Source organism: Oreochromis niloticus, linkage group LG16 (assembly GCF_001858045.2).
Source record: "Oreochromis niloticus isolate F11D_XX linkage group LG16, O_niloticus_UMD_NMBU, whole genome shotgun sequence".
Classification (NCBI taxonomy): Eukaryota; Metazoa; Chordata; class Actinopteri; order Cichliformes; family Cichlidae; genus Oreochromis; species Oreochromis niloticus.
In genome coordinates this window covers 35,075,876-35,102,004 of record NC_031987.2, presented here as the reverse complement: position 1 = coordinate 35,102,004, position 26,129 = coordinate 35,075,876, and the positions used below count along the sequence as shown (strand labels likewise).

The window sequence follows — 26,129 nt, the reverse complement described above, 5'->3', positions numbered from 1 at the left end:
AATAATGAATGTGTCAAATATCCGTATTTTTGCACTGTGAACTGTGATAACCTGTTTATATGTCACATCTCTGTCCTTGCAGTTTTAAGCATGTACAGAGTTTCTGACTGTTGTCTATGGTTGCTTTATTATACAATGAACTGGCTTATACTGAGATTGCTTCCTCTCATATTGTTGTTTAAAAAAATGTGAACTGTTTTTTGTAACTTTTGACTCTTTTTCCTGAGGTAGTTGTGGCACAGCTTGGACCTCTTTTTGGTATCATTATCCTGCTGTAGGATGAAGCCCTGACAGACTAGGTGCATACCAGAGGGTACTGCATGGCGCTGCAGAATGCGGCGGTAGCCATTTTGGCTCAGGGTGCCTCTCACTCCGTACAAGTCACCGAAAACAGCCCCAGACCATCACACTCCCTCCTCCACTTACTACGACCACCATTAAGCTGTGCTTGAAGCTGTTGTCCTGTGAGCCGCTTATCACGCAAGCTGTTAACTACAGTGTGTCCCAAGGGCGTAGATTTGGTTTTGGCATTGGTGGGGACGGATGATTCAACCACTGAACCCCGCCCTGTTTCTTTTTTTCCCTTTTTGTCTTTGCTTCTTGATAAAAAAGGAGAAATATACTTGCCTACATGTGCTATTCTACATGCTTTTAAACCATTTAAAATCACAATTCATAGTTTTATATGTGAATTATATAATGTTAAATTACTATTAAACAAATGACTGACTAAGTATTTTAGACTTTAGTTTACTTCAGCCATATTCCATATAAATCAGGTATCATACAAAAATAAAAATAGCTTCAAATACAGTCATGACAATAAAAGAATATGACTTTAAGGACTTAACAACATTAGTTCAGTTATAGTGCACCAACATCTGTTATACATTAGCACTAAGGGAACACTGACTGACCTGCTGGTTTTTGTCCATAAAACTACTCATCTAAGATTAGCACAAAGTAAAAGATCTCTCAGCAACATTATGCAACATTTTAGGCACTGTTGCCCCGATCAACTCAGTGAGCTGGGATTTTTTATTCTAAACATGAACTACTGTTACAGCAACAGACATGGACTACTGGTGCCCCACACAACAACTCAGTGTCCAATATGACATGGCAAGACGTTATTCATGGTTACATACAATTTTAGACTGGTGTGGGCCAAAGCCTCGCACATACTTGCCAACCTTGAGACCTCAGAATTAGGGAGACATTCAAAAGGGCTGTTGGGCATTGTAAAACTTGAATTTTACAATGTTTATTTATCGGATAAAATAAGTTAAATGTCACTGTTATTATTGTCCGGCCAGAAACAGGCCGGGGGTGTCCAAATTCAGAGGCTGCGTCCACCTGAGGACCAGGTGTTGTCCCAAAAACTGATTGCTTGTATTTAAACTGCTATAAATAACTTGTTGGTCTATAATATGTGTCTAATATATCCCTCATGAATTATGTCAAGTCATCTTGAGCAACAAACAACATTCCTGTAACAAGGTAGAAGCCGCAATCAGTTTTTGGCAGTGACTTTTATGTATCCTTTATTTATGCAGTTAAAAAAATTCTTGTTTACTTTAAAAATGTTTCTCTTAAGAGTAGTATGGCCAAGAGGACAGCTGAAATTGCAACAAATGCAAAAATAGTTCTGTAAATATATTTTAGGTGGACAAAAGGGAGTTGATTGATTATAATGTAAGTACAATAACACAGATATTTGAAGTTTACACAGCTACATTCTCGCCTGAAAGTATGTTAAAAGTTTATTTTGCGACCCAGAAAGAGTAATAAGAGTAATATTAAAACTAAGTAGCTGCAGTAGTAGTAGCCATTGTTGGAAACTGGAATTGGCTGAGCCAATCTGGGATATGGTTTTTCAATTTTGTTGTCCGGGTGGAAAATCAGGAGAAATTCGGGAGAATGGTGGCTCCGGAAGATTGTCGGGAGAAGCACTGAAATTCGGGATTCTCCCGGAAAAATCGGGAGTGTTGGCATGTATGGCGTAGCATAGCCTGTAACGTTATTATGACGGACACATTTTATGAGTGAACTTGACTTTAAGTGACTTACAGGTTCCTTTTAAAAATACTTTCTTATATCCAGGTTCTTCCTTTTTCCTCGTCTCCTCCTTGCAGGTCCTCGCAGCGCAGGATTGTCACTGCTAAAACTAAACAGAGCTCCCTGAAAGGCACAGCCAATCACATTGGCCGTATTTGTCACATGAGGCAGGACTCCAGTAGAGAACGTAATTTAACTCTTTCTGCACCGCTGGGTGAATGAGACGTTGACAGATCGTTTTTTTTTTTCTTTTTATCGGTTTTGTTTTCCTTTACTCGAAGAGATCAAATTATTGGTGGGGACAATTCAATAATCGCTGGATATTGGTGGGGACATGTCCCTTCCGTCCATGCCAAATCTACGCCCTTGGTGTGTCCAACCCTGCAGAGGGGGTTGGAACAGAAAAGTTGGAACAGCTGTAGGAGTTAGTAGCAGCAGCTTTCAAGGCCTCATCCACCTCCATTACTGCAGAACAGCTTTACACTGTTAACCAACATTGTGTTCCCTGAAAAAGGCCTTTTTGTATAATTCTGAAATGTACATTATTTTACAGTTTTGGGTAACCTTACCCTTTTTTTAACTTCTTGTAGTTTGCCACTTTTGTACCATTTCAAACTATTCATTGGAAAATATAACTGGCAGAATTGGGCTGTTCTGAAATTTTTGACCAGTTGTGTATATTCTTTAAAGTTTTCATACAAAAAATCAGGATGGATGACTTTTGCTCCTAAAGTATTTCTTAATAATAATAATGATGATTTTTATAAGTATTGTAACGATTGTTGAGGTTATTTTACTTTGACAGGTTCACTGTCTCTGCACTGTTGCTGCTTCTTTAAGAGACGTGTTTTGGTTGCAGGAAAAGTCATTGAGCGTGTGTGGGAAGGGGAGGGGGCTCTTGTTGTTGTTCGGGAGCTGGGGAGTGAGTTGCCTCTCCTCGGGATTTTCCTGTGCCCCCTTTCCTGTACCTCCTCAATAAACCGTGTTGAGAACAAAAGTTTGGTGCTTGAGAGCTTATGCAAACGTTACAATAGATTAAGAAAAAATAAATCTTTTTAATCCTATTGGGCCAACAAAATCATTTTTAAAGGACAAATGAGCGATTATCACTGTTGACATTGGAAATACAGGATACTGGACTGAGTGAATTGAGTTGGTGCGTGTGATCCACAGCTGTCAGCTGGCTTTCTGCTTGGAAATGAAAACAGTCTCCAGTTCTTAAACTGGGCTGCGTCGTTACACAGAGTCATGCTGCCCTCCTCTGGATGAAGATATGTAGTACAAAAAATGTTCACTTTGCATTGTTGTGTTTGCTCAGTAGGCCCCAGTTTGTTTTGCCACGTCTCAAATTAAACCAAAGACATTTTTTTTCTATAAAGGCATCGTATTTGTAAGTACAATCACAGTAAAAACTGAATGCAATGATCTGCAAATCTCATAGGCACATATTTTACTCACAATATCAAATATTTAAAGTTTAAACTGAGAAAGTCTGCCACTTTAAGAAAAAGATCAGGTCGTTTTGAATTTGACGGCAACAATAAATCTTAATAAAATTTGGACAGGGCCATCTTTACCACTGTCACATCCCGTCTTCTTTTAACAGCACTACATAAATGTCATAAAAGTCTGGGGAGTGAGGAGACCAGGTGCTGGACTTTTAAGAGAGGAAGATTGTGCTTTCTTGACTGATATAGAATTATATAGAACTGCCTCTGTTCAAAGATGGTCACTCACAGATGGTCGCGACCATCTTTGAACAGAGGCGGTGGTTTACGACACCAACTGTCGGCCATCTATAATCCAGTTTTGAGTTCCCTCCCCAGACGCCTTAACGCCCACTCACATCCTGGGCCATCTGACCTCAGGAATTCACATGACAAGGTGGGGCCAGGTTTCACAATGAGCTCACCCGAAACCCTGGCTGATTAGGTCCCACACCCGCTTTCACACCTTGGCTCATGTGATTAGAGGATCACCAGGGGGTCCTTTGTCCCTCTTTGGGGGGATACTCCCACTGGGTTTAAATCTGGGACTCTCCACCATTTGACCTTAGAACTGAAGAAGCTTCTCGGATGAGAGTTGAAATGTTTTCAAGCAACTTAAAGAAGTCCAGACGCTTTTCTTTTGCAAACTCCTTTGACTACGATGACCTGGATGACTGAGAACCTTCACAGACATTTTACCGTTGATGGAGCCTTTCTACATGTGTAGGTGCCAATTCCACTGCACTGATGCAACCACATGCTATCAGAGATGCAGACTTTTGGACTGTGTGCAGAAAACACGCTGGATGGTCCGACTCTTCTTTAGTCTGGAGGACACAGCATCCATGTTTCTCAAAAATAATTGACATGTACAACAGATGATATTCAAAGTATTTGTAATTCTATGCTGAGGAACGTTATTCTGACATTGTTCTGCAGTATGTGTTTTTTAAACCTTTAAACCTCTATTCGTCTTTACTGCTGAGAAACTAAGATGCCCTTTTTTTTAACCCAGTCATGTTACTGACCCACTGTCAATTAACTCTGTTAGTCGGAAAACGTTCCTTCAGCAGTTCTTTGAATTGTTTTGTTGCCCTCGTACCAACTTTTGAATTTGCTGCCATCAAATTCAAAATGAGCTACTAGTTTTCATTAAATCGTAAAATGTCTCTGAATAAAATATGGGTTTACAAGGTTTTCAAATAATTGCATTTTGTTGTTATTTATAGTTCAAATGGCGTCCCAACTGTTACTGCACTGTAAACCCGAAAAGTAATTAAATAGATTAAGTAGTGTATACTCAAAGTCTTTAAAAAGTTCTGTTAACTTAAATATGTCAAGTTCGTGTAACATGTTCTTCCTTTTTGAGTAAATGAAACTAATAATTTTTGATTGAATTGAACTATTTCTATATTAAGTAAGCATCACTTAAAATCATAACTTAAGCACAACATAACACAGTTAAGTTAGGACATATAAGAATGGTAAAGTCCTGTTATTTTTGTTGTTTCAAGTAGGTAGGATTAATTTATGTAGCACATGCTAAAATACAATAAAATCTCAAAGTGTTTCACCAAATAAGTAAAATCAAATTGTCTTAAATGCATTAGTGGAAGACAAAATGTATTTATTTTAATATTCATTGTCTTATCGATGTATCCTATATATTTTTTTTTTTTAATTTTTTCCGTAAGTGTTGAGCAGCTGCAGGAATCAATTTTTATTCCGAGTTAATCTCTGATTCACCCTCCGAAGCGGAAGACGGCGCTAATGAGCATTATACACTGATCGTTTACCGCTATTTGGAAAAAAATACGAAACACAGAAGAAGTAAAGGTATATGGGCGGGAACCACGGACGACTGGAGAAAGTTGGACCTACACTGAAAAAAAGGGATTGGCCAACTCTTGGATTTACGTAAACATCTTGCGTGTATTTAACATAAGTGCCTCATGCTTTAAAGTTAAGTGTAACTATATAGTGTAGAAACTACATGATATGCAGAGAGGCTAGATTAAATTGTTCATATCATGTTCGAGTGAAGTAAGTCAATAACTTTCAGTCTCGTACGCTTTGGATCGTGGTTTCAGGAAGGCATCCATCTCAGTCAAATCGAGCAAATTGGGTGGTTGTTACTAGAGATGGCACGATACCACTTTTTTATGTCCGATACCGATACCGATATCATAAATTTGGATATCTGCCGATACCGATATGAATCCGATATAGTGTGGTTTTTTAATCAATAAAACTGTTTTTTTAATATCTTGCTGCATTTTGTATAAGTTCATACTCAAGTTTAAATAAACAACAACACTAAAGCTATTCTGTTATACCTGTATGTAAAAAATACACTGCACCCAAAATATTTCATAGTTCAGCAACACTGATCAATCTAATAAACTTAAACCTACTCCATCCTCCCTATTCTGGTATTTTAAAGAGTACTTAGCAGAAATATTAAGCAACCTAACTAATAGGGAACCACCCCCCACCCTCCACCTCATGATGCTTAATCGATGTAATCAACTTTAATTTGATGCAGGGCGAAAAAAAATGCACAGAAATAAATTATTTTTCAAGAATAATTAAATAGATTCAACATCTTTCTTCAACAGAATTGCAGACTGCACAGATGGTACCTTCCCAAAGGAAAAGTACTATAGCTTACTAGAGTATATTAGACTTAACAGTTACTATATACAGTAATGGACTTCTATACATTTTACATCAGATTAAAACTTTGGGTGTAAGATTCAGATAATTATTTATTAAAAGCTAGACATTTTAAATGAGAATAAGAAAGAAAAGTATGTCTTTGTGCCCCCCTTTTCCCTGTTCATGCCCTATCGGCCCCCCTGGCTGCACTTTGCTAGATCCGCCCCTGCACAGTTACCAGCCGTCAGCTACATAGAAAAGGATCCTGGTGTAGAAAGTAATATTAAATAAATTCTAACAACAGCTTATCAAGCTTAAACGTGCTGCTGTTGTTCAGCCGCTGGTTTCCTCTTTCTGGTGCAAAGTGGGCCAAAAACAAAGAAGAGAGACGGACTCGCGACAAAAAAGCCGATCAGCTGATCGTTAAGCAGTTTCACGATTGAAGTAGCGGCAGGAGAGGGAGGGAGAGAGAGAGGCAGTCGCTCCATATATTGGTTGTTAAGCTTAATGCGGGAATGCTTTACAAACATTCAGAGATGAACTTGCACACTTGCTTTACTTCTCTCTGGGATAACTTCCTCGGAGATTAAATGCTGGTTTGGTAGCGAGGCTACAAATACACACAGCCGCTCTATCACATGACCCATACTGCTGCAACTTGCTACGGTTATGAGCCGAGTTACGCCGTGTCGCAAGTTTTGTGAGCTGCTTTTTTGATATTTAATGGATCGGATTACATTTTTTATTTCTCGCCGATATCCGATCCAGTAATTTAGGTCAGTATCGGACCGATACCGATACGTAATATCGGATCGGTCCATCTCTAGTTGTTACATTAAAAAAGTCTAACTTGTAATTTAAACACAATAATATCATGTTTCTATAAACGTAATTAAATCATGAAGGATCTGTACGAAATTCAACAACTTAATTTGTTCTTGTTGAGATGACCTGATACAATCTAGTCAGAGTGGTTAGTTGCTGAACTCATGAAATTCACAAGATCGCACGAGATGTCAAACTGCAGGAAAATCACTGGAGTTATAAGAGGCAGACAATTATACACACACCACGTGTATGCTATTGCTATTTATTGTGGTTTAACCTGTCAAGGACAAAAACGTACAAAACAATTCTGCATCAAGCCTTGAAATCATAGCTTTCCTGCTTTTGTTAAGTCTGGATTGGTGGCATGGTGGTTGGTGCTGTTGCTTCACAGTAAGAAGATCCTGGGTTCAAATCCACAGTCTGGCTAGTTTGCACTGGTTTCTCTCTGGGTATTCTGGTTTCTTCCCACAGTTAAAAGTCATGCAGTTGTTAGAGTTAGGTTAATTGGTGATTCTAAATTACCTGTCAATGTAAGTGCAAATGGTTGTTTGTGATAGACTTATGAGTTGTACAGGGTGTACCCTGCCTTGTAACCTATCACTTCAGGGTTATTTCCCTGCAACCAGGATAAAGATAGGAGGATGGTAGTTGTTGTACATCCATTCAATTTTTATGGTAACCAGGATCTAGACTTTGTTGAACATTACATAATATGAAGAGAACATGTTGTATTTAAGTGAAATAAAATGACAAAATTGTGAAGGATTAAAATATTCCAAGAGCTCAACTTACTTCATCTAAACATGTTTCAATCGCGTTTTATGAACACAAAATGCACAGGTTTATTGAATATGAAAAAGTTGTGTTGATTGAACTCAACTGTTTAAGTTTCTGCCAAAGCAAAACATTTGTGTGCAACCGATGTCCACTATTGAATCAAGTAAATCCAACATGGCCTTTTTTTCAGTGTAACGGCAGCAACTAGCATCACTGGACTTACACTGTAAAAAGAAAATAGGTGAACCAACTTAATTGAATTGTTTCAATTGGTAACACCTAATTTAATTAAGTTCTTTGAAATGAAGTTAATACATTAGATAAATCAGTTGTGCACTCTAATGTATTAACTTCATTTCAAAGAACTTAATTAAATTAGGTGTTACCAATTGAAACAATTCAATTAAGTTGGTTCTTTTTTCAGTGTACAGTAAGTTTTCAATGTTGATATTAGTTTATTGTTAAAATACGAATATTTAGTTGTATTTTGGGTGCGTGTCGAAAAGAATAGCAGAAATGTCGGGTCCGTGTTTTTTATGTGCTTTGCTGCTCTCCCTGAAGGAAACTTTGCGCTTGCAGAGTTAGCATTAAGTTGTTGTAATGAGGGTCGCAGGCAGTGTTGGTCAAGTTACTTGAAAAAAGTAATCAGTTACTAATTACTGATTACTTCCCCCAAAAAGTAATCCCGTTACTTTACTGATTACTTATTTTCAAAAGTAATTAATTACTTAGTTACTTAGTTACTTTTTAAAAACACGATTTACAACCTGAATAGGTGATAAAGCGATAGATCTTTCAGCCCAATTCTACTTTTTCTGCATAATTCATCATACAAAATGTAATCAAATGGAAACGTCTCTTTTTAAAACTTGTTTTATTAGTTTTAATCTTTTAACTTTATGCATCAAGCAAAACTTTAATTATATGCAACATTCTCTGACTGGAAGAAATTTGTTTAACATTTAAACCTATTTTCTGCACATTCCAGCACATAAAATAAAATATTTTTTTGTGTTTACACTCACTCTTTCAAATAGATGCAAGTAAAACACAGCAGAAAATAAATAAAATCAAAGACTAGCGGTCCTGTTGCTCTATTTTCACCTGTAAAGCAGAACTGGGGTAGGCGGAGGTTTACCCTGGTGCAGGTGTGCTGCAGCGGTCAGTGGAAGAATCCGCGAGTTTCTCTGTGAGTTTCACATTACGTCATAGTACACTCGGTGCTTGCTTGGAAGTTTAGGGGTTTTTTCGCTGTAAAAAGAAGTTTTCTTCCCACGCATAACGGACACTAATGTTTTTGTCACTTTTTATGGAATCAAACTCAAAATAAGGTCAGTACTTCCACGCTTTAAACGCTGCACGCTACACTCTGTCCCGCACGATCTGCAAACAGCTGTTGTCACGAACGTCGCACTCGCTTACGTCACTGTCATGAGACGTTCTCGCAAAAAATCACGGTTTTAGTAACGCAGTGTTCCTACGTGAAAGTAATGGTAATCTAATTACCGTTTTTACAATAGTAATCCCTTACATTACTCGTTACTTGAAAAAAGTAATCAGATTACAGTAACGCGTTACAAGTAACGCGTTACTGCCCATCTCTGGTCGCAGGCTGTTTAAAAAGTTAGATACGACTTGTTCTAGAGGTGGCGCCCGGTCGCCTAGTATGAAACAAAGTGTTTTAATCTCTCTAAATTTTGGAACCCCCTCTCATGACTCAGAATAGTTGGGTCCAAACAAGCCCGTTGTCTCTGCAGTTACACAGCGGAGATACCTGTCTGCAGTGAGAGTGCTTTCAAGCCGTTTTCTTGTTAGAAACGCTATATTTTAAACTATATGTGCGAATAAGTGGTGCAGGTGTATTAGACGTTTGAGCGACGGTCTCGATAGGTGTTTTTTATATATATCAGTCACTTTATGCCGTAGAATGATCGGGAAACTCATCCTTCTAATACACCTGCTCTGACGAGCCACGTTGTTCACAAGCCAGAGTTAGAGGGCCAATGGCGCACGCATCGTCTCCTCTCACTTTGCCTAATTAGTGGTATCACGTCAATCAACTTCTGCCAACCAATTGGCACTCTTGGATCACTAAAGTCCTAAAAAACAAACCTGTCAATCAAAACAACCAGAATCGTTCGGAGAGAGAAGCAGTGATGAGGAGCCTGACATTTTTGACATTAACTGTGTATGCACATTAAATAATTTCAAATAACATATGTTTGGGGGAACCTCTCATCAGTAAGGCTTTAGTTTGTAGAAATGGTGTTGTTGTTTATTTAACCATGCCGTTAAAGTTCAAGTGCTGCTGCTTTTCTTCAGTATTGTAATATTTGCTCGATGGCTTTAGTATCTTGACTAGAGATGCATTCACACTTTGGGGATTAAATGAAAAGATCATTAACAGGGAAAAATTATAAATGGAAGTATTTATAATTTGTCACCGTTTGGATGCTTTTTAATTGTTCATCAGTTTATGCCTTTGGATCTCTCTGTTCCAGCTTCAAGAATTAAGACAGAGTCAAGGAAGAGAACTGGGGATGTGATAAAGATACCAGGTAATTCATTTTGTTTGTGAATTCTTCTACCAAATCACCTCTCTCGCTCTCGCTCTCTCTCTCTCTCTCTCTCTCTCTCATTGTCTTAAAAATATGTTAAACTAACTACTAAACCAACTTTACTTATGCTATTTTCCACCTATAGATTCTTATATAAAACAAGTTGTTTTTAGGAAAACAGGTTGCCATTTTAAAGCAGTGTTAGCTGTAGTCCATGACCATGTCTTTGTGAGCTAATAGTAATTCATTTATTGTTATTATTTATCACTTATTAATATAACTTAACTGTTATATTAAGTTGTAAGTATAGGGAGTTCTGTTTTGTTTCCAACATGATCTGGCAGTGTAAGTTGTGCGCAGCTTCCTTCACCTCCAGAATACAGTTATTTAGACACTACAGGCTGCAGCACAGCCACTATTCCTGAATCAGCCCTCTTCCATGCCTCTACACTGATTGCATTTGTACATTTCAGACACTTAATGCACTGAGTACTCATTTGTCAAGATATCATACAGCACAACTTAGCAGTTGTGCAGAGCAGAGTCAGAGGCCTGTGTTATTTAAATGCCCTTTATGCACATTTCAGCAACCCTTTTCTGAAACAGGCCTTTTCAGTCATCTCAGAAAGCATTTGAAAAATCATGAAACAGTGACATGCCCATATAAGGATTGTAGGTATAGCACAAATGTGTACTCTTCATTCAATTCCCATAAAAGTAGAGCACACCAAGCAAGTCTTGCAACAGACTTTAAAAGTGATATTGTCAGTGAGGATCCCCATAATCTCCAAGCCAGTATTTCTGAAGTAGCTAGTGACTTGCATGAAGAATGCCCAGACCAGAGCACGGAAGTGGGGAATGATGATCAGTGTGACACTGACAGTCTAAGAAATCAACTTAAAAAAAATGTGTCTTCCTTATTCCTACAGATGCAGGCTATCCTCCATGTCTCAAACACGGCTACTCAAGAAATAGTAGAACACTTGAATCAGACCTTCTCCTTATCTGAGCCGTTGATCAAAGAGGCAGTTAGTGACATATTGCAGAGAAACGGTCACAGTATTGCAGAACCTACACTGAGTGAAGTTGTTGCCACTGTCATGGACTGCAATGTTCTGTCTACATCAACCTCTAAAGGTGCTGAGTTGAGTTCAACCAAGCGCAGAAAAACCTTTATTGAGTGCAACTACCCTTGTGTAATGCCAGTGGAGTATCAGCTGGATCAACCTGGACATACCAGCATGTATGTTCCTATCCTTTCAATGATTCAAGAGTTGTTTAAAAACACAGACATTCTTAAGAAGATTACTGAACCAAATACTGCATCTGGTGAATATGCATCATGCTCTGATGGCTCTCATTTCCTTGAAAATGACTTACTGTCAACAGGGGATTTCATCCTACCACTCCAGCTATATATTGATGAGCTTGAAATTGCCAATCCACTTGGCACATCACGCAAAATTCACAAACTTTGCGCTGTATATTGGGTCCTCGCTAATGTACCACCAAAATACCGAACAGCATTACATGCTATACAGCTAGCAATACTGGTAAAAGTGACAGACATGTATGGATATGCAACTGTACTTGCTCCATTGCTGCGTGATGTTCGTACTCTGGAACAAGACGGTGTCTTCATTGAAAGAGTTGGCCAGAATGTCAGAGGCACCATCTTTTGTGTTTCTGCTGACAATTTGGCTGCTCATGGATTAGGTGGCTTTGTAGAGTCATTTAGAGCAGGCCATGTTTGCAGATTCTGTATGGGCTCAATTGAACAGTTTTAAGTAATTGAAGTCAGAGAGAGAAGGTTTCCTCAGAGAACCGAAGCCAGCCATGACCTACATGTACAAACCGTTCAAGAAAGTGACACTTTGAGCAGCCACTTTGGTGTTAAAGGTGGCTGTGTTTTGCGTGAGTCCCTGAATTACTTCCACACAATGACGGGGTTTCCTCCAGATATACTCCATGATCTTCTGGAAGGTATTGTTCCCATGGAGCTTTCTCTTTGTGTTAAAGAGATGATCCGGCTGAAGTACTTCACTTTGGAGTATTTGAATCACAAGATTACATCATTCCCATATCAGCACACCGATAAAGTGGATAGACCTCAGCCCCTTCCCAAAATGTTTCTTTCTCGAGGAACGATTGGAGGTAATGGACATGAAAATGCCACTCTGCTCCGACTTCTTCCATTGCTTGTTGGCAGTGTAGTACCAGAGGATGATAAGGTATGGGCAGTTTTGATGGAGCTGAAAGAGGTGGTAGAGTTAGCATTGTGCCCATCATTTACTGATGAAACCTTAGACTACTTTGTGTGCAAAATCAGTGATCATAGAGAGGCACTGCTAGAGGTTTTCCCTGAGGTTAGGCTCTGTCCTAAACATCACTACGTGGAGCATTATCCTGCTCTAGTTAAGTGCTTTGGGCCCCTGCTGCACGTTTGGACCATGCGGTTTGAGTCCAAGCACCGCTTTTTCAAAAGAGTGGTGCGTGACACTCAAAACTTCAAAAATATTTTGAAGACAATGGCAATCAGACACCAACACATGATGACATATCATCTTGCTGCGCCATCATTTTTCAAGCCAAAAACTCAGGCATCCAGGGTTGACTCTGTTCTGGTTTCAGCTCTACCAGAGGTTGCTCAAGCACACATTAGAGAACAAACAACTAGTGACACAATCTACAAGACATCAAAGGTGACCATTGATGGCAAAGACTATAGCTGTGTCCAAATTCATGGGCTGCATCCTCCTGAGGACGCATTTGTAGACCGATTACGTCACAGCGACGCGCCGAAGGCTGTCCAAATTCGTAGACTCCTCCAAATGCAGCCGACGAATGCGTCCTCCTTTTCCCCGAATTTGAAGGATGGGTCGGGTGTGTCCTTCGTGGCCCACCATATCGCAGAATTCATAGCGCGGCCCGGCCAAAATCCAGTTTCCGGCAATGGCGGCCGCTACTAAGTTTTAAAATTACTGTTATTAATCCTTCTGGGTCACAAAATAAACTTTTAACATATTTTCAGGCGAGAATGTGGGTGTGTAAACTTGAAATATCTGCTCGGTTTATCAAGGTATCGCATATTTGCAAAAGTGCTTCGACGTTTTCGGAGACGTCTGTTACCCACCAGCTCGATAGCTAGCCGATAGCTCGAGGGTCACTGAAGCCGCCGAGAACGGCACAACTCCCGGCACATCATTTTCAGATCACCGCCGACTTTCGCTACTCGGGTTAAACGTAATATATAAGTCACTTAGACAACCTAAAAATGTTATTGTTTGACTTTTTTCAGTGTTTTATTTGTTCGTGAGTAAATCGGTTTGGCTGAGATTAAAGTTATTAGATTAGATTAGATAAAATAAAACTTTATTAATCCCCCGGGTGGGTTCCTCCTTGGTTTTTACACCACTGAATAAACGTCAAACAGAAAACTGATTAAACAGAAGTATGAGACGGTCAAGAATTTACGCCAGTGTCCTGTTATATTTTAAATAGCAAGGAGCAGACGGCCAAGTTTATTAAACTCCACCGAGACAGCGGTGACGTTAATCAGAAGGCTAGACCGTCCAATTTCACAGCCGTTTACTTCCAGCCTACCCGACCTTCTGAGGACCCGGCCCACGTAGACCGCGAAGGCCGGGTCCTCAGGAGGATGCAGCCCATGAATTTGGACACAGCTTATGTCTGTGGAATGTTTCTGTCTGTAGGAGTCAGTGGTGGACTGTCTAAATTTAGCAAAATAAAACAGATCTACCTTGTGAATCACAATGTATCTTTTCTGTGTTGTGACTATGAGTCCTGGTATGTTGAACATCTGCGGTCCTATGAGCTGTCAACTGCTGACACAAGCCTGTCAATCCACCTGCAGTCTGATCTCAATGATACAGTCCCTCTCTCGGCATACAAGATAGACGACTCGCTGCTGCTGACCCCCAAGCAGTTCATTCAAGTGAGACAGAACTGAGTTCAGGTAATAATGAATTTTTCTTTTATTTATCAGTTATTGTGTTTGTATTCACTCTCTGTATAATTGAGCAATTAATATATTCTATATCGTACCTTTTAACATCCTGATTTTGTCTTTTCATTAGTACAATGGCAGCTGCACCTCCCCAACAACCAATGCTTATTCGTGTTGTTGAGACAGACCGGGCTAGAAAATTAAAACTCAGCTCACGACCAGCCTCTGTTGATGCACTGATCAAGATTATAAAAGAACAGCTGGAAATCGACCTTGACTTCAGTTTGCTTTATGAAGATCCAGACTTTGACAGGAAACTTACTTCCCTTGCAGACATTGAGGAATTGCCAGAAAAAGCTGTTGTGCACATCTCACTTTCAGAAGACTCCAGCTCTACTGCATCTACTGATCTACTTTCAGATGTGTCATCTCCAGAACGTCTCAGTAGGTGGCCTCAAGGTCCTTTTCCAGTTCCCACATTTGCATTTGATGTTGAACTGAAACTTCAACATGGAAATGCTGAATATGAGAGGAGCAACAGACACCTTAAGCTGACTAGAGACCTGAAGCACGACATTTTAGAAAAGCTTGCATCTACTATGTATAGTTTTAAGGCTTACCCAAGTGATAAAGAGATTGCAAAAGCTGCTGAGGCTCTTGTAGCCAAACATCCCTGCTTGAAGGAAGCAGGATCTGAGACTGGCTGGAATGGATGGAAAAATAGCATCAAGTTTAAGATGGGCAATTATAGGACCAAGATGAGACGGGCTGGATGTCAGGAGGTCACTGTTAATGCTGGAAAAAGAAGTAGAAGTAATCCTGATAATGAACCTTCACATTCCAACATTAAAAGACCCAAGCGAGCAGAAGTCAACTTCCTACCAAACTTTCCCCAAGGAAAGGATCCTTCAAGCCTTGACCAGTTGAGGCAAGCAATTGTTGAAGAAGTCAAGAAGGCTGAGAAGAACCTGCCCCTCATTAGAAAGTTGATGGAGACCACATTTCCCCTGCGCAGACAAACCATAGTGATGTCCTGCCCACCAGTGAAGGAGCTCTTGGACCTCTGGCCTGCTCTAAAAATGGAGTCTGAGGTAATATGGATCAGCTCTCTTCAAAATGAAAATTGTAATTCTTACTCATGTGGCAGCTTTTTGCTGCTTTATAAAGGTGTGCGAGATTCTTCAAATTGAACTGTATTGTCCTTCTGCTGTAGTTGTATGCAGAGTTTGAGCGGATTACAAATCAGAACCTGCCCAATACATTCTACGCTGAACTTGACCGCCATCTTCCTCGACTGATGACCTTATTCAGACAGAAGGCATCAAAAACTGGGAAGACAGCAGATGCCCTGGCTGAAATTCTAAGAATTCAGGATGAACAGGTAATAATAGATTGTTACACATTTCATAGGTTGAACCAGGGGAACATTGGACAGGTTCAATGATTTAAATGAGCTTTTTGAATTTTACTATTAGTCCACTTTGTGTTTGCTATTTGTCTGACTGTATTAAAGATGTGAACAGGTTATTTGTGGACATATGTTCTGATTTGACTGTTGTTGTTGTTCAGTAAACTCACCAGTATATACAATTCTGTTTTTATCTGGCAATAGGAAATCCATGATATCCACACCAAGCGCACTACCGTTCTCCACGCCCTTCCTGTCTATCTGCGTGAGGATGTCTCTGGATTTTTCAGAACCTGCACTGTGAGTGTCCTTAAGTATCTAACAGATACTACTGTGTATATAAACAGTGCATCAAAGTACAAACATGTATTTTGATGCACTGTTTGGACTTACCTTTGTTTAGTCTACCCATACGGTTTCCATGTATGGTCTTTTCTGTCTCCTCACTACGAATGAACTGAATTGGTGTTTTGTTGAAAGTGATAAGATGTTTAGTAAAACATTTTCCTGTGTATTTCCTTTAGCTTAGTTTCAGTCTATCTCACACCACTTGATTCTCTGGTGAATTAGCTGATTTATGTGTGCAGAACATGGACCTTCTGTTTTTCACCTCTTACAGTGAGACCCAGGTCTCCCTTGTAAAAGAGGTATTGGATCTCAATGGGAGTTGGTAAAATTAGAAATTATATGTCGTCTGTTGTATTTCTTGGGTTAGATTGTGATTAGTATCTCTTTTTCATTCATTCAGGACGAATCTGATGAGTTGGAGCTTGATGGTGTTGAAGTGGCCCTCTTCACTGTCATGAGTGACCATGACACCACAAGTCCAGTTCACTACCAACCTGTGAAAATCTCTGTCGTCACTGAAAGTGATGCCGTGGTCAGTCTCCCCAGATTTGGTGAAGCCTTCCTGGTAATGTTTGGACTGATCTATGCACTTCACCTCAGCTACCCCAAAGCCCTGACCAACACTTTAGAATTTACTCAAAAGATTTTACTTGGTCTAGAAAGTGGTAAACTGTCACCCAGGTTACAGACCCTCAAGAATGACTTGGTTATGTAGGAACTCATCTGAAAGAAGGATGCAGGGTAAAGCATTATAAAAGGCTAGTTCAAAGTTCTCTCCTTTTATCTAAATAATGCCTCAAAACGTTATTGCATTACTCTACAGGTGTTCAGCCAATAGGTCCAAACCATTGACTGTAGAAAACAGTCAATGGTCCAAACTATACAACGTGCCTTTGTTCTCATTAACATAATGCAAAGCAACACTAATGTTTTGTATGTTTTAATGTTTTTCGTAATACTATTTCTAAAACATTGTGGGCTGTGCAAGATGACCTAAATTTCACTGTTTGATACTGGTTAATGTAAAACAAATAGCATTGTAATTCACTCAAATTGCTGCCCTGTTGCCTTATTCAGATATTAGCCAGAGAGCCAAAAGCACATTTTGATATTATTTATTATTATTTGGCATCATTTTTTATTACTCAGTTTTCCTGACTAAACAATTTTTGGTCTACTTATTTTAATTTATAAATGTTTTTGTTAATTATTTTTAATTTATTTAATTTAAAAAAAAAATGTATTTAATTTCAACATAATGTGCTAAAAGGGAGCAGGCAAGATACTGTTCAATGGCAGATGTTTATGACTTTTGCATATTAAGTTACCAATACTCAGTGTAATTGAGGCAATCAATTGCCTCAAAAATTTTAAGTTTTGAGTCACATGTTTTTAAGTATCAAGTAGTCAACATATTTGACTAACGTGTACTTAAAATAATGACAACACAAACTAATAAACATTTGAGTTTTGTTAACATAAAAATGTTGTGGTTGTGTACTTATTTTTTATCAGTTCTGTGAACTTATTCCTTTGAAATTTGTAAACTTGAAACTTTAAGTCATATTAACTGCAAATATTTGAGTTGACCGTTCTCAAAAAATACAAGTACCATGTAATCCAAACTTTTATGTTCTGGAAAAATTTGACTTTTAAGTTGATCAACTTTAAAAAATTGAGGCAATCGATTGCCTCAATTTTTTTGAGTTCTTGTAACTTATTCGGGTTTACAGTGTGTGTTAGAATATTGTTATAAATTCACACAGAACATGACTTTTTCTTCTAGATCTGCCGGATGTAAAAAAGTGCGGTACCCTTATCTTTACTGAGCGTTGTCAGGGACAAAGGTACCATATCGACATATAAGCAGTTTCATGACTAGGTGAAGTCACAAATTAATTAAAGATATGGACTTGATTTCAAGTGTTGAAATTGCATTTGTTAGCTTTTTACTGGACCTGTTAATAAAAAGTCCAAAGAGATATTGCAGGTAAAGGAGTCTGAAAGCTTTGTGTTTATTCTGTATAAAAGAAAGAGCGTATTCGCTAGCTGGGGGAAAAAAGGAAACCAAAGAACCAAATGATCATGTAGTGATTCCGTAAAAGGACTAGATGTTACAGTCCCTGATAATGCATTGCTTTAAATGGAGAGAAACTTGAGGGATGGCTGTTATGAGGAAAAGCAGCCCAGAAACTTTACCAGCGGCACACATCGTTGTGTGCCTCAACTTTCGTTCTTTTACTCAAGCTAATCTGCCATTTTTCCTTGGTTAGGTTTAGGGATTAGAGATCTGATCTACATTATCATATTAAAATTTGGAGCACATCGTCAGTAGTGGACGTTGGATTCATTGGGTGCTTCGGCCATTATCACTAGACACCCTCATTCAAGGAGGCCCTGCCAGGGTTGATCAGGCCCTGGAGTGTGTCACTGGTTTGTGTTAAATTGTTATTTCTCTTCTTTCTGCTGTTTAGTTTTCTACAGTTTATTTTCTCCTATCTATTCACTGCAACTGAAAAGTAATACTTACCTCTTTAACATTTATGGAGCGTAACTTCTTCAAAGGGATAGAAAAGGTGATGGAGAGAAGTAAGACAAATGGGACAAGATAGGAGAGAGCAGAGAGGAGAGCCGGAAGGGGGGCGCCCGATCTGGCTTCCCACATCTCCCCGCCGGATCGGGCTGTACAGAGTATAACAAATTCCAGTCAAGAGACACATTCATTAATGTTAATACATTAATGAATGTATTAACATTAATGAATGTTAGAGGTGCAAACCACTGGCTATACATGCAAGAACAGGAGAGACAAATTAGCCTGAAAACAGAGACTGTCCAATTTTAAAGGCTTTAAGTGAGCAGTAAGAATAGAAAAGTGCTATGTGATACAGTCCAAAAAGTAACTATAATTAGAGTACTTTTCAGTAAAACTCATTCTGGTATTAAACTGAACAGCCATTGAAAATGTGCACTCTAACCTCTATCACCATTTTAAAGGAACTGATCCAAAGATAGATCACAATCTGCATTTCGTTGCCTTGTACTTCTGACATGTGCAATGACAATAAAGTTGGATTCTATTCAATTCAATTCTAGTCTATTCTATTCTATTCTATTCTACAATCGAACCAGTGTTTGGTTTGCTTGTGCTCAATGTCTCTTCTAAGTTTAATAAACTGTGAAGCTTCATAAAGCAACTTTGAATATTTTTTAATATTTAAAAAAATAATAAATGTAAACACTGTCATTACAACCAACATGTGGCCTTATGGCCTGAGTCTGTACAGCCATTCATATTCTTCTCTTTGGAGTGAAATAACTACATAATCAAAGCTTCTGCTGCTTTTTCAACTGTGATAATGTAGTAATGAACCAAATCACACTATCTGCAGTTTTTCTATATATGTATGATATTCTGGACTGTTGTTGCTATGGCTGCATATTCCCTTTGCTTTGTTATACTGTTTTGTAGAAACAGCTGTCAATTGTTTATAACTGAGTAAAACGTGCATCAAAGAAAAAAGAAAAATAAACATTGTCATAAGAAAAGATGAAAACAAAAAATGTGATGCAAAAATTTTATAATGTTTAATGTTTCAAAAACAATCATTCCTTGTTGAGTCGTACTGATATTTCATCTGTTTTGTCTATGTAGGTTTGTCCATTTGACTCAGTAGATGGTACGTTCACAAGGTCAGAAAGCTGAATGTTGGACACTTCACACTAGGTTGCTCTGTTGGGTAAGCAGAAAGCCAATGTTTAGCTGACGAAACATTTTCAGACAGTGACAGAAGAACATGTCCATCACCATGTGTCCATCTCCACGTCTCCATCACCATCCATCATCACGTCTCCATCACCATGTGTCCATCACCACGCGTCCATCACCACATGTCCATCATCACGTGTCCATCACCATGTGTCCATCTCCACGCGTCCATCACCACATGTCCATCATCACGTCTCCATCACCATCCATCATCACGTCTCCATCACCATGTGTCCATCTCCACGCGTCCATCACCACATGTCCATCATCACGTGTCCATCACTATGTGTCCATCTCCACGCGTCCATCATCACATCTCCATCACCACATGTCCATCATCACGTCTCCATCACCATCCATCATCATGCGTCCATCATCACATCTCCATCACCACATGTCCACCACCACGTGTCCATCACCATGCGTCCATCATCATGCGTCAATCACCACGTCTCCATCACCATCCATCATCACGAGTTCATCACCATACGTCCATCACCACCCATCATCACGAGTTCGTCACCATACGTCCATCATCACCATCCATCATCGCGTGGGCTAAATTGTAGCAGAACTGAGTTATATGTAAAGGCTGAAGATGTTGCCTGTATTCTCATATGATAACCACAGTTAAACTTTGCAACCCTTCCAGTAAGCGTGCCACTCACTGTGTTTAATTTGAGACAACAGTGGTAGTGTCCAGAATCACGCGTCCATGGTAAATGGACTGATTCTTATATAGCACTTTTCTATGTGGCATGTTGTATAGAGTGCTTTGAGTACTCTGGGAGTACTCAAAGCACTCTATACAACATGCCACATTCACACAAGCACTTTCTCTGTACTTAGTGCATTCTAACCACATTCACACTCCGATGGATGCATCGAAGAGCAACTTGGGGTTAGTATCAAGAATACTTGACATGCAGACTGGAAGAGCCAAGAATTGAACCACCAACCTTCCGATCAGTAGGTGACCTGCTCTACCTCGTGAGCTACAGCCACCCCCGTGTCCATCATCACGTGACCATCATCATGTGTCCATCACCACACGTCCATCATCACATGACCATCATCATGTGTCCATCACCACACGTCCATCATTACGTTTCCATTACCACGTGTCCATCACCATGCGTCCATCTTCATGTGGGCTAAATTATAGCAGAACTGAATTATATGTAAAGGCTGAAGATGTTGCCTGTATTCTCACGTGAAATCACAGTTAAACCTTGCTTCCCTTCCAGTAAGCGTGCCACTCACTGTGTTTAATTTGAGACAAACGTGGTAGTGTCCAGAAACAGGACACACTGTGTTCGTAACATGCTGATGTGTGCATCATTGCCAACATGACACGGTAAGACTGGAGGACATTTTTTGGCCGAGGAATTTTAAACAACAAGCTATGAAACTGATGCTGTGAGTAAGAATGAGCATGTGTAGATGTACGGGTTGCTGTGTCCAAGAACATTTTTGTATGACAAATTGGATGATAAGCATTCTGCTGGAAAGGAAAACCAGCAATGGATTCACACAGAGAACGGCAGGAGGCACCTCTTCCACACACACTTTCCTGAAAATTATCATCTTTCCATCGCTTCGGAAGACATTACATCACTTATTCCTTTGTGCAATCTTTCTATTAAAATATTAGTAATAGTTTAATATTTCATAATATGTAAAAGGGCATTTCTAGTCTCCAGCACAGAGGTGAGGTCCCACTTACCAGCAGCCTGTAACCTTTGTTATGTTGCAATTATCTGATCAGCCCATCATGAGAGCAGCAATGAAATGCATTAACTTTTGCAGATGCAGGTCAGAACCTGCAGTTCCAAATCAAACACCACAGTGGGAGAAACGTGGTGTTAGAGAGATTACCTGTGCTTTAATTTGCATACCTCCATGCTTAAATGAGCTATTTCTAATGCTTAATCTGTGCTGACACTATGAAGTGCATTACAAGTACCCACACAGTGTACTCACAGGAGTGAAAAAAGATGAGCACACTGCACACTCAGGGATTGTTGTCCTGGCTACATAGCAGAAAGTAGGAGGCCACAAAATACTTTCCTTCTTCTCAAATTTTGTGGCACATGTATGATACCAGCTAATGACAGCAGAGAGGCTCATTGTCTAGTTTCAACATTATGTTAATTTAGTCACCAGAGCAGATGGATCCAGATATTTGATTTACACAGATTTTTACGCTAGATGCCCTTCCTGATCACCTTCACACTGGGCATTTTTCATGTGTTAGGGAATTATGGTAACCAGTTTATAACCAGAACACTCTGAAGCCAATCAGACTGAGAGAGAAAATTACATCTGCAGAAATGATGCTATGAATCATGCCAACACCAAGCACAGCTTTATGGGGTCTATGACATGTCCTCGCAATATAGGAAATGGAACACACACACACACACACACACACACCTCCCAGTGGGGATTCTTACAGCTGCCGTTCCTGCCTGCCAGGACTTGCATCATCAGACACCAGAATCCTCCAAAGCTTAGAAAAAAGCTGCTGAGATGAGAGCGTGTCGAAATGTGAAAAAAGTGTGAAATCATTGTATTCTCAGTATTGTATCATTCTTAGAGATGTCTTTATAAACCAAAGGAAATTTCTTTTCCTTAGACAACCTGTGGGTATTTTCACACATAGTTATAGTCCATTTAACCATTTTCATACATTATGGCAACCAGACATGTTCTTTTTAAGAAATATTCCATTGAAAGAACAGTGTATTTTACTATTTAAAACATTACTTTTATTGTTATGCCTGAAATTATTTTTAAAAATATTACAGCCTGACAGGGGATTTCTTTAAATCACCCTGCCGTTCTCTCTTCAGCCAAGACTCCTGAGTTAGAAAACACAAAACACTGCAGTTCTTTCACTCGCGAGGACGGTCACAGAGCACTCGCACAGGAGACACTCATGGACTCGCACTTTGTCACCGTCCGCGTTTCTTTATTTATACAAGATGTTTCTGTGTGTGTGTGTGTGTGTGTGTGTGTGTAAAGATAACAGAGTTATTCTCAGAACTCAGAGCTGAGGTTCCCCTTTTCTAAGTCTGTATGTTCCAAAACAGAAAGAGGAAGCTGTAAGTTGTTTATCACAGAAGAGTTCATGTCAAAAGTTATTAGGTGAAAAGTCACGTAGACATGTGCTTAATGATCAATAAAGAATACATTTCATGTTAGCTGATCACAAAATACACGATTTTCCTTTGACATTCCCTCCTGTTGATCACGAAATGAAATGTACAGTTCATCAGTGAGTAACTACTTGTCTTTCACATTCTCAGTTACTACATCATTAGTTACACTTCATCTTCATCTGTCAAATAGGAAAAGAAGTCTTCATGATCTTCATTGATTTCAGTACATCTGCGTATGCTGTGAATGATAAACTTATCATCTGTGAAATTACAGCTTTTAAACAAGGAATAACTCAAATAAAGAAAACAAAATAAAATCAGGAAAAGTCCAACGACAATCAACGGTCTCTTTAAAATCTGAAGTCATGTCTGAAGAATGTACATTATCTGGTATGTAAGTGCAGCATGTGGTGTTGAATAAGACACACAATCCTCCTTTCTCAGCCAGGATCATGTGCAGTGCTACACGATGTTGCATCACAGCAACTCTGAGAGCGTCTATTTCTTGGTTTTGTCCCTCGTTGACCTTCCAGGATGCTTTGAGAAACAAGCCAAATCTATAGTCCAGTATCTCACTTCTGAGAGCACGTTTTCCCAACTCCTGCCCACAGGAAGAGTGAGTTGAGTACATTTTGTCCAGTTGTCCAGAGTTTGAATTCTTCCTTCTTCCTGGGTGGATAGTGTGATGAGCAGAGCCGTTGCCAGTAGTGAGACGCCAGTTACCACCTGAGAACACTACATTTTTACTTAAGGCATTTAGGTCATTTCTATTTTTTCAAAGAACTCACACATCTTACATATTTCAAACTTTTAAGTTAGGAAAAAAACTTTGCATTGCTTACAGCTCATAGCTCACCGCTCTAAAACCAGACATTAGTAAATCATATGCCTAATCATTATGTGTCATTGTGATCCACAAGTATGATCACAAATTTGTTTTTCAAGGCAACAAAACAAACAAACTTAAACAAAAACAAATTGCCTATGGCATCAAGGCTTTACACACGAGTCAGGACACAAAAAGAAAAACTGCTGCCAGAAACAAAGCAGAAGTGTGAGGGAAAAAAAACTGAGTTCTAAATTCAAACTATCTCACTTCTGACTCTTTCCAAAAATAATTTCACATATAACAATTTGTGTATGTGTTGTCTATTCATTAATATAGTTGTCAGTTATTTCTGTCATTATTTTTACCTTCTTTTGTTTGTGATGTGGTGGACATCTCTAAACAATCGTGAGTTCAGCCTTCAATTTCAATCCAATCATATCCTGTATTCTTGCACTCGAACTTGTCCTGTTTCACCTCCCATCAGTCCTCGTCCCTTTTTTACAGTGTCCTTGTGTGGCCTTCAAAGCTCCAACAAACACAGTCTGTTTCTTCTCTGTTTTGATCTTTCAGTATTCTTCTTTTAAGTTAAGTTCCAGCCTGGCAAAATATCATGTTCAGTGCCTTCGAACAGTCATGTGACACTGTTCTTTACCAGCCTGCAGTTTCCTTGTGCATGTTTTCATCACGTGGTTTCTTTCATTCTGCTGTTGCAGTTGTCAGTCAGACTTGTTTCATTTGCACTGTCTTTTGCCTGCTGTTAATTCTTCAAGTCCACGATGTTCTGTCGGTCTTCATCAGGAGATTAACTGTCCTTTGAGCTTCTTCTCAGGGTCGGGACAAAGTGAGAGGTCAAGCTGTAAAATTTTAGCCAAAAAGTGGCTTGTTTTCCCAATTAATCTATGCTTTTGCCGCTGTACTCAAGGTTCCAGGTTGAGAGAAATCCACCTGTATTGACACACTAAAGCATACAATTAAAACCATTTTCATCACTTTTCTTAAAACATTCATTCACTTCATCTTCTTAGAGTTTAACTCGTCTGTTTCTCTCTGTGAGCTGTCTTGACACAGTCAGCTCCTTTTATGGGCATGTAGTTCCTGTTACACACACGATTTCCTGTCACAGACACACCACAGGCACACATATTTCCTGTTCCTGTAGACTAATCGAACTCTTTGTTTTTTTCTTTGTATTTATAGTCTCCACACCCTCTTTAATTCTACTAAATCTTGATCTAAAAACAATACACCTTTATGTCACGCTCACCCTCAGTCGTCTTTTGCTGGTTGTTCAGGTCATCTGGATCCCAATGTCGTGGACCAGAACTAAATCACCGGCCTGGACCCGAATTCAACGTTCCAGGACTCTCACCTCTACCTGGAGAGGGCTGTCGACAGACTTCGGTGCTGGTTTACCCACGACGTCAGGATGCAGCAGTCAGACCTTATTGGAGTCACAGAAACGTGTCTGTTGTTTCCATCGCTAGGCTCGAAGGACCAATTTAAATGACAGGGGATTTCTTTAAATCACCCTGCTGTTCTCTCTTCAGCCAAGACTCCTGAGTTAGAAAACACAAAACACTGCAGTTCTTTCACTCGCAAGGACGGTCACAGAGCACTCGCACAGGAGACACTCATGGACTCGCACTTTGTCACCGTCCGCGTTTCTTTATTTATACAAGATGTTTCTGTGTGTGTGTGTGTGTGTGTGTGTGTGTACAAAGATAACAGAGTTATTCTCAGAAGTCAGAGCTGAGGTTCCCCTTTTCTAAGTCTGTATGTTCCAAAACAGAAAGAGGAAGCTGTAAGTTGTTTATCACAGAAGAGTTCATGTCAAAAGTTATTAGGTGAAAAGTCACGTAGACATGTGCTTAATGATCAATAAAAGAATACATTTCATGTTAGCTGATCACAAAATACACGATTTTCCTTTGACACAGCCAAAAATGAATAATACAAAAAAGCAGGTAGTGACTGAAAAAACAGGCAGATACCAGCTTCCTCTGAAATGTGCCCAAGCTCACCGTTAGATAGTGTGAGGAGCTCGGTAATCCCAAAGGGGCTCAGAGTAGAGCTGCTGCTGCTCCAACACACTGAAAGAAGCTACTGATGTGCTTCTGTCATTTGATTAGGCTGCCTTCTGACACGTCTTCTTCACGGTTTCTGAGCATGTGAATTCAGTTAAATTTTATTTCAACAGCTCCAGTTGACCACAACCGTCATCTTAAGGTGTTTTATATTGTAAGCTAATAAGCCTACAATATTAGAGAGAGAATCCCAA

At 39.4% G+C, this 26,129-nt stretch overlaps 2 protein-coding genes and 1 long non-coding RNA gene across 8 annotated transcripts in view; 1 reads left to right on the top strand and 2 right to left on the bottom strand.

Annotated features, from left to right (window-relative positions):
* The window catches only part of parp4 (poly (ADP-ribose) polymerase family, member 4), a 45,486-nt gene extending 43,367 nt beyond the window's left edge, over nucleotides 1-2,119 (bottom strand). The window contains exon 1 of the mRNA XM_013265405.3: nucleotides 2,071-2,119. The gene's annotated coding sequence lies outside the window, so the exon portion shown is untranslated. The remainder of the gene's footprint in view (nucleotides 1-2,070) is intronic.
* A 6,865-nt stretch (nucleotides 2,120-8,984) lies between these two features.
* On the top strand, nucleotides 8,985-17,577 carry LOC109197343 (uncharacterized). 6 transcript variants are annotated; one of them, XM_019352313.1, is made up of 7 exons: nucleotides 8,985-8,997; nucleotides 10,310-10,366; nucleotides 14,169-14,342; nucleotides 14,464-15,424; nucleotides 15,547-15,714; nucleotides 15,946-16,041; nucleotides 16,490-17,577. In XM_019352313.1, exons 4-7 carry the CDS (start codon nucleotides 14,468-14,470, stop codon nucleotides 16,802-16,804), a joined length of 1,536 nt encoding a protein of 511 aa, XP_019207858.1. In that variant the 5' UTR covers nucleotides 8,985-8,997; nucleotides 10,310-10,366; nucleotides 14,169-14,342; nucleotides 14,464-14,467; the 3' UTR covers nucleotides 16,805-17,577. The 6 variants fall into 6 exon arrangements, with proteins under 6 accessions (XP_019207858.1, XP_019207857.1, XP_019207859.1 ...); XM_019352312.2 differs by lacking the exon at nucleotides 8,985-8,997 and adding an exon at nucleotides 9,899-9,996; XM_019352314.1 differs by lacking the exon at nucleotides 8,985-8,997 and adding an exon at nucleotides 10,031-10,049.
* Nucleotides 17,578-23,135: 5,558 nt separating this feature from the next.
* Nucleotides 23,136-25,524, bottom strand: LOC109197508 (uncharacterized). The gene is made up of 3 exons (XR_002058561.2): nucleotides 25,116-25,524; nucleotides 24,217-24,809; nucleotides 23,136-23,748 (listed from the first exon to the last, which is right to left on the bottom strand). It is a non-coding gene; the product is annotated as an uncharacterized LOC109197508 (long non-coding RNA).
* Between the last annotated feature and the right edge of the window lie 605 nt (nucleotides 25,525-26,129).

Bases quoted from the DNA above. Each gene is read 5' to 3' on its own strand.
- LOC109197343 (XM_019352313.1), top strand. From the start codon at position 14,468: ATGGCAGCTGCACCTCCCCAACAACCAATGCTTATTCGTGTTGTTGAG. The intron at 15,715-15,945 runs GTAATAATAGAT...ATCTGGCAATAG, and splicing joins TAAGAATTCAGGATGAACAG to GAAATCCATGATATCCACAC. The intron at 16,042-16,489 runs GTGAGTGTCCTT...TCATTCATTCAG, and splicing joins GATTTTTCAGAACCTGCACT to GACGAATCTGATGAGTTGGA.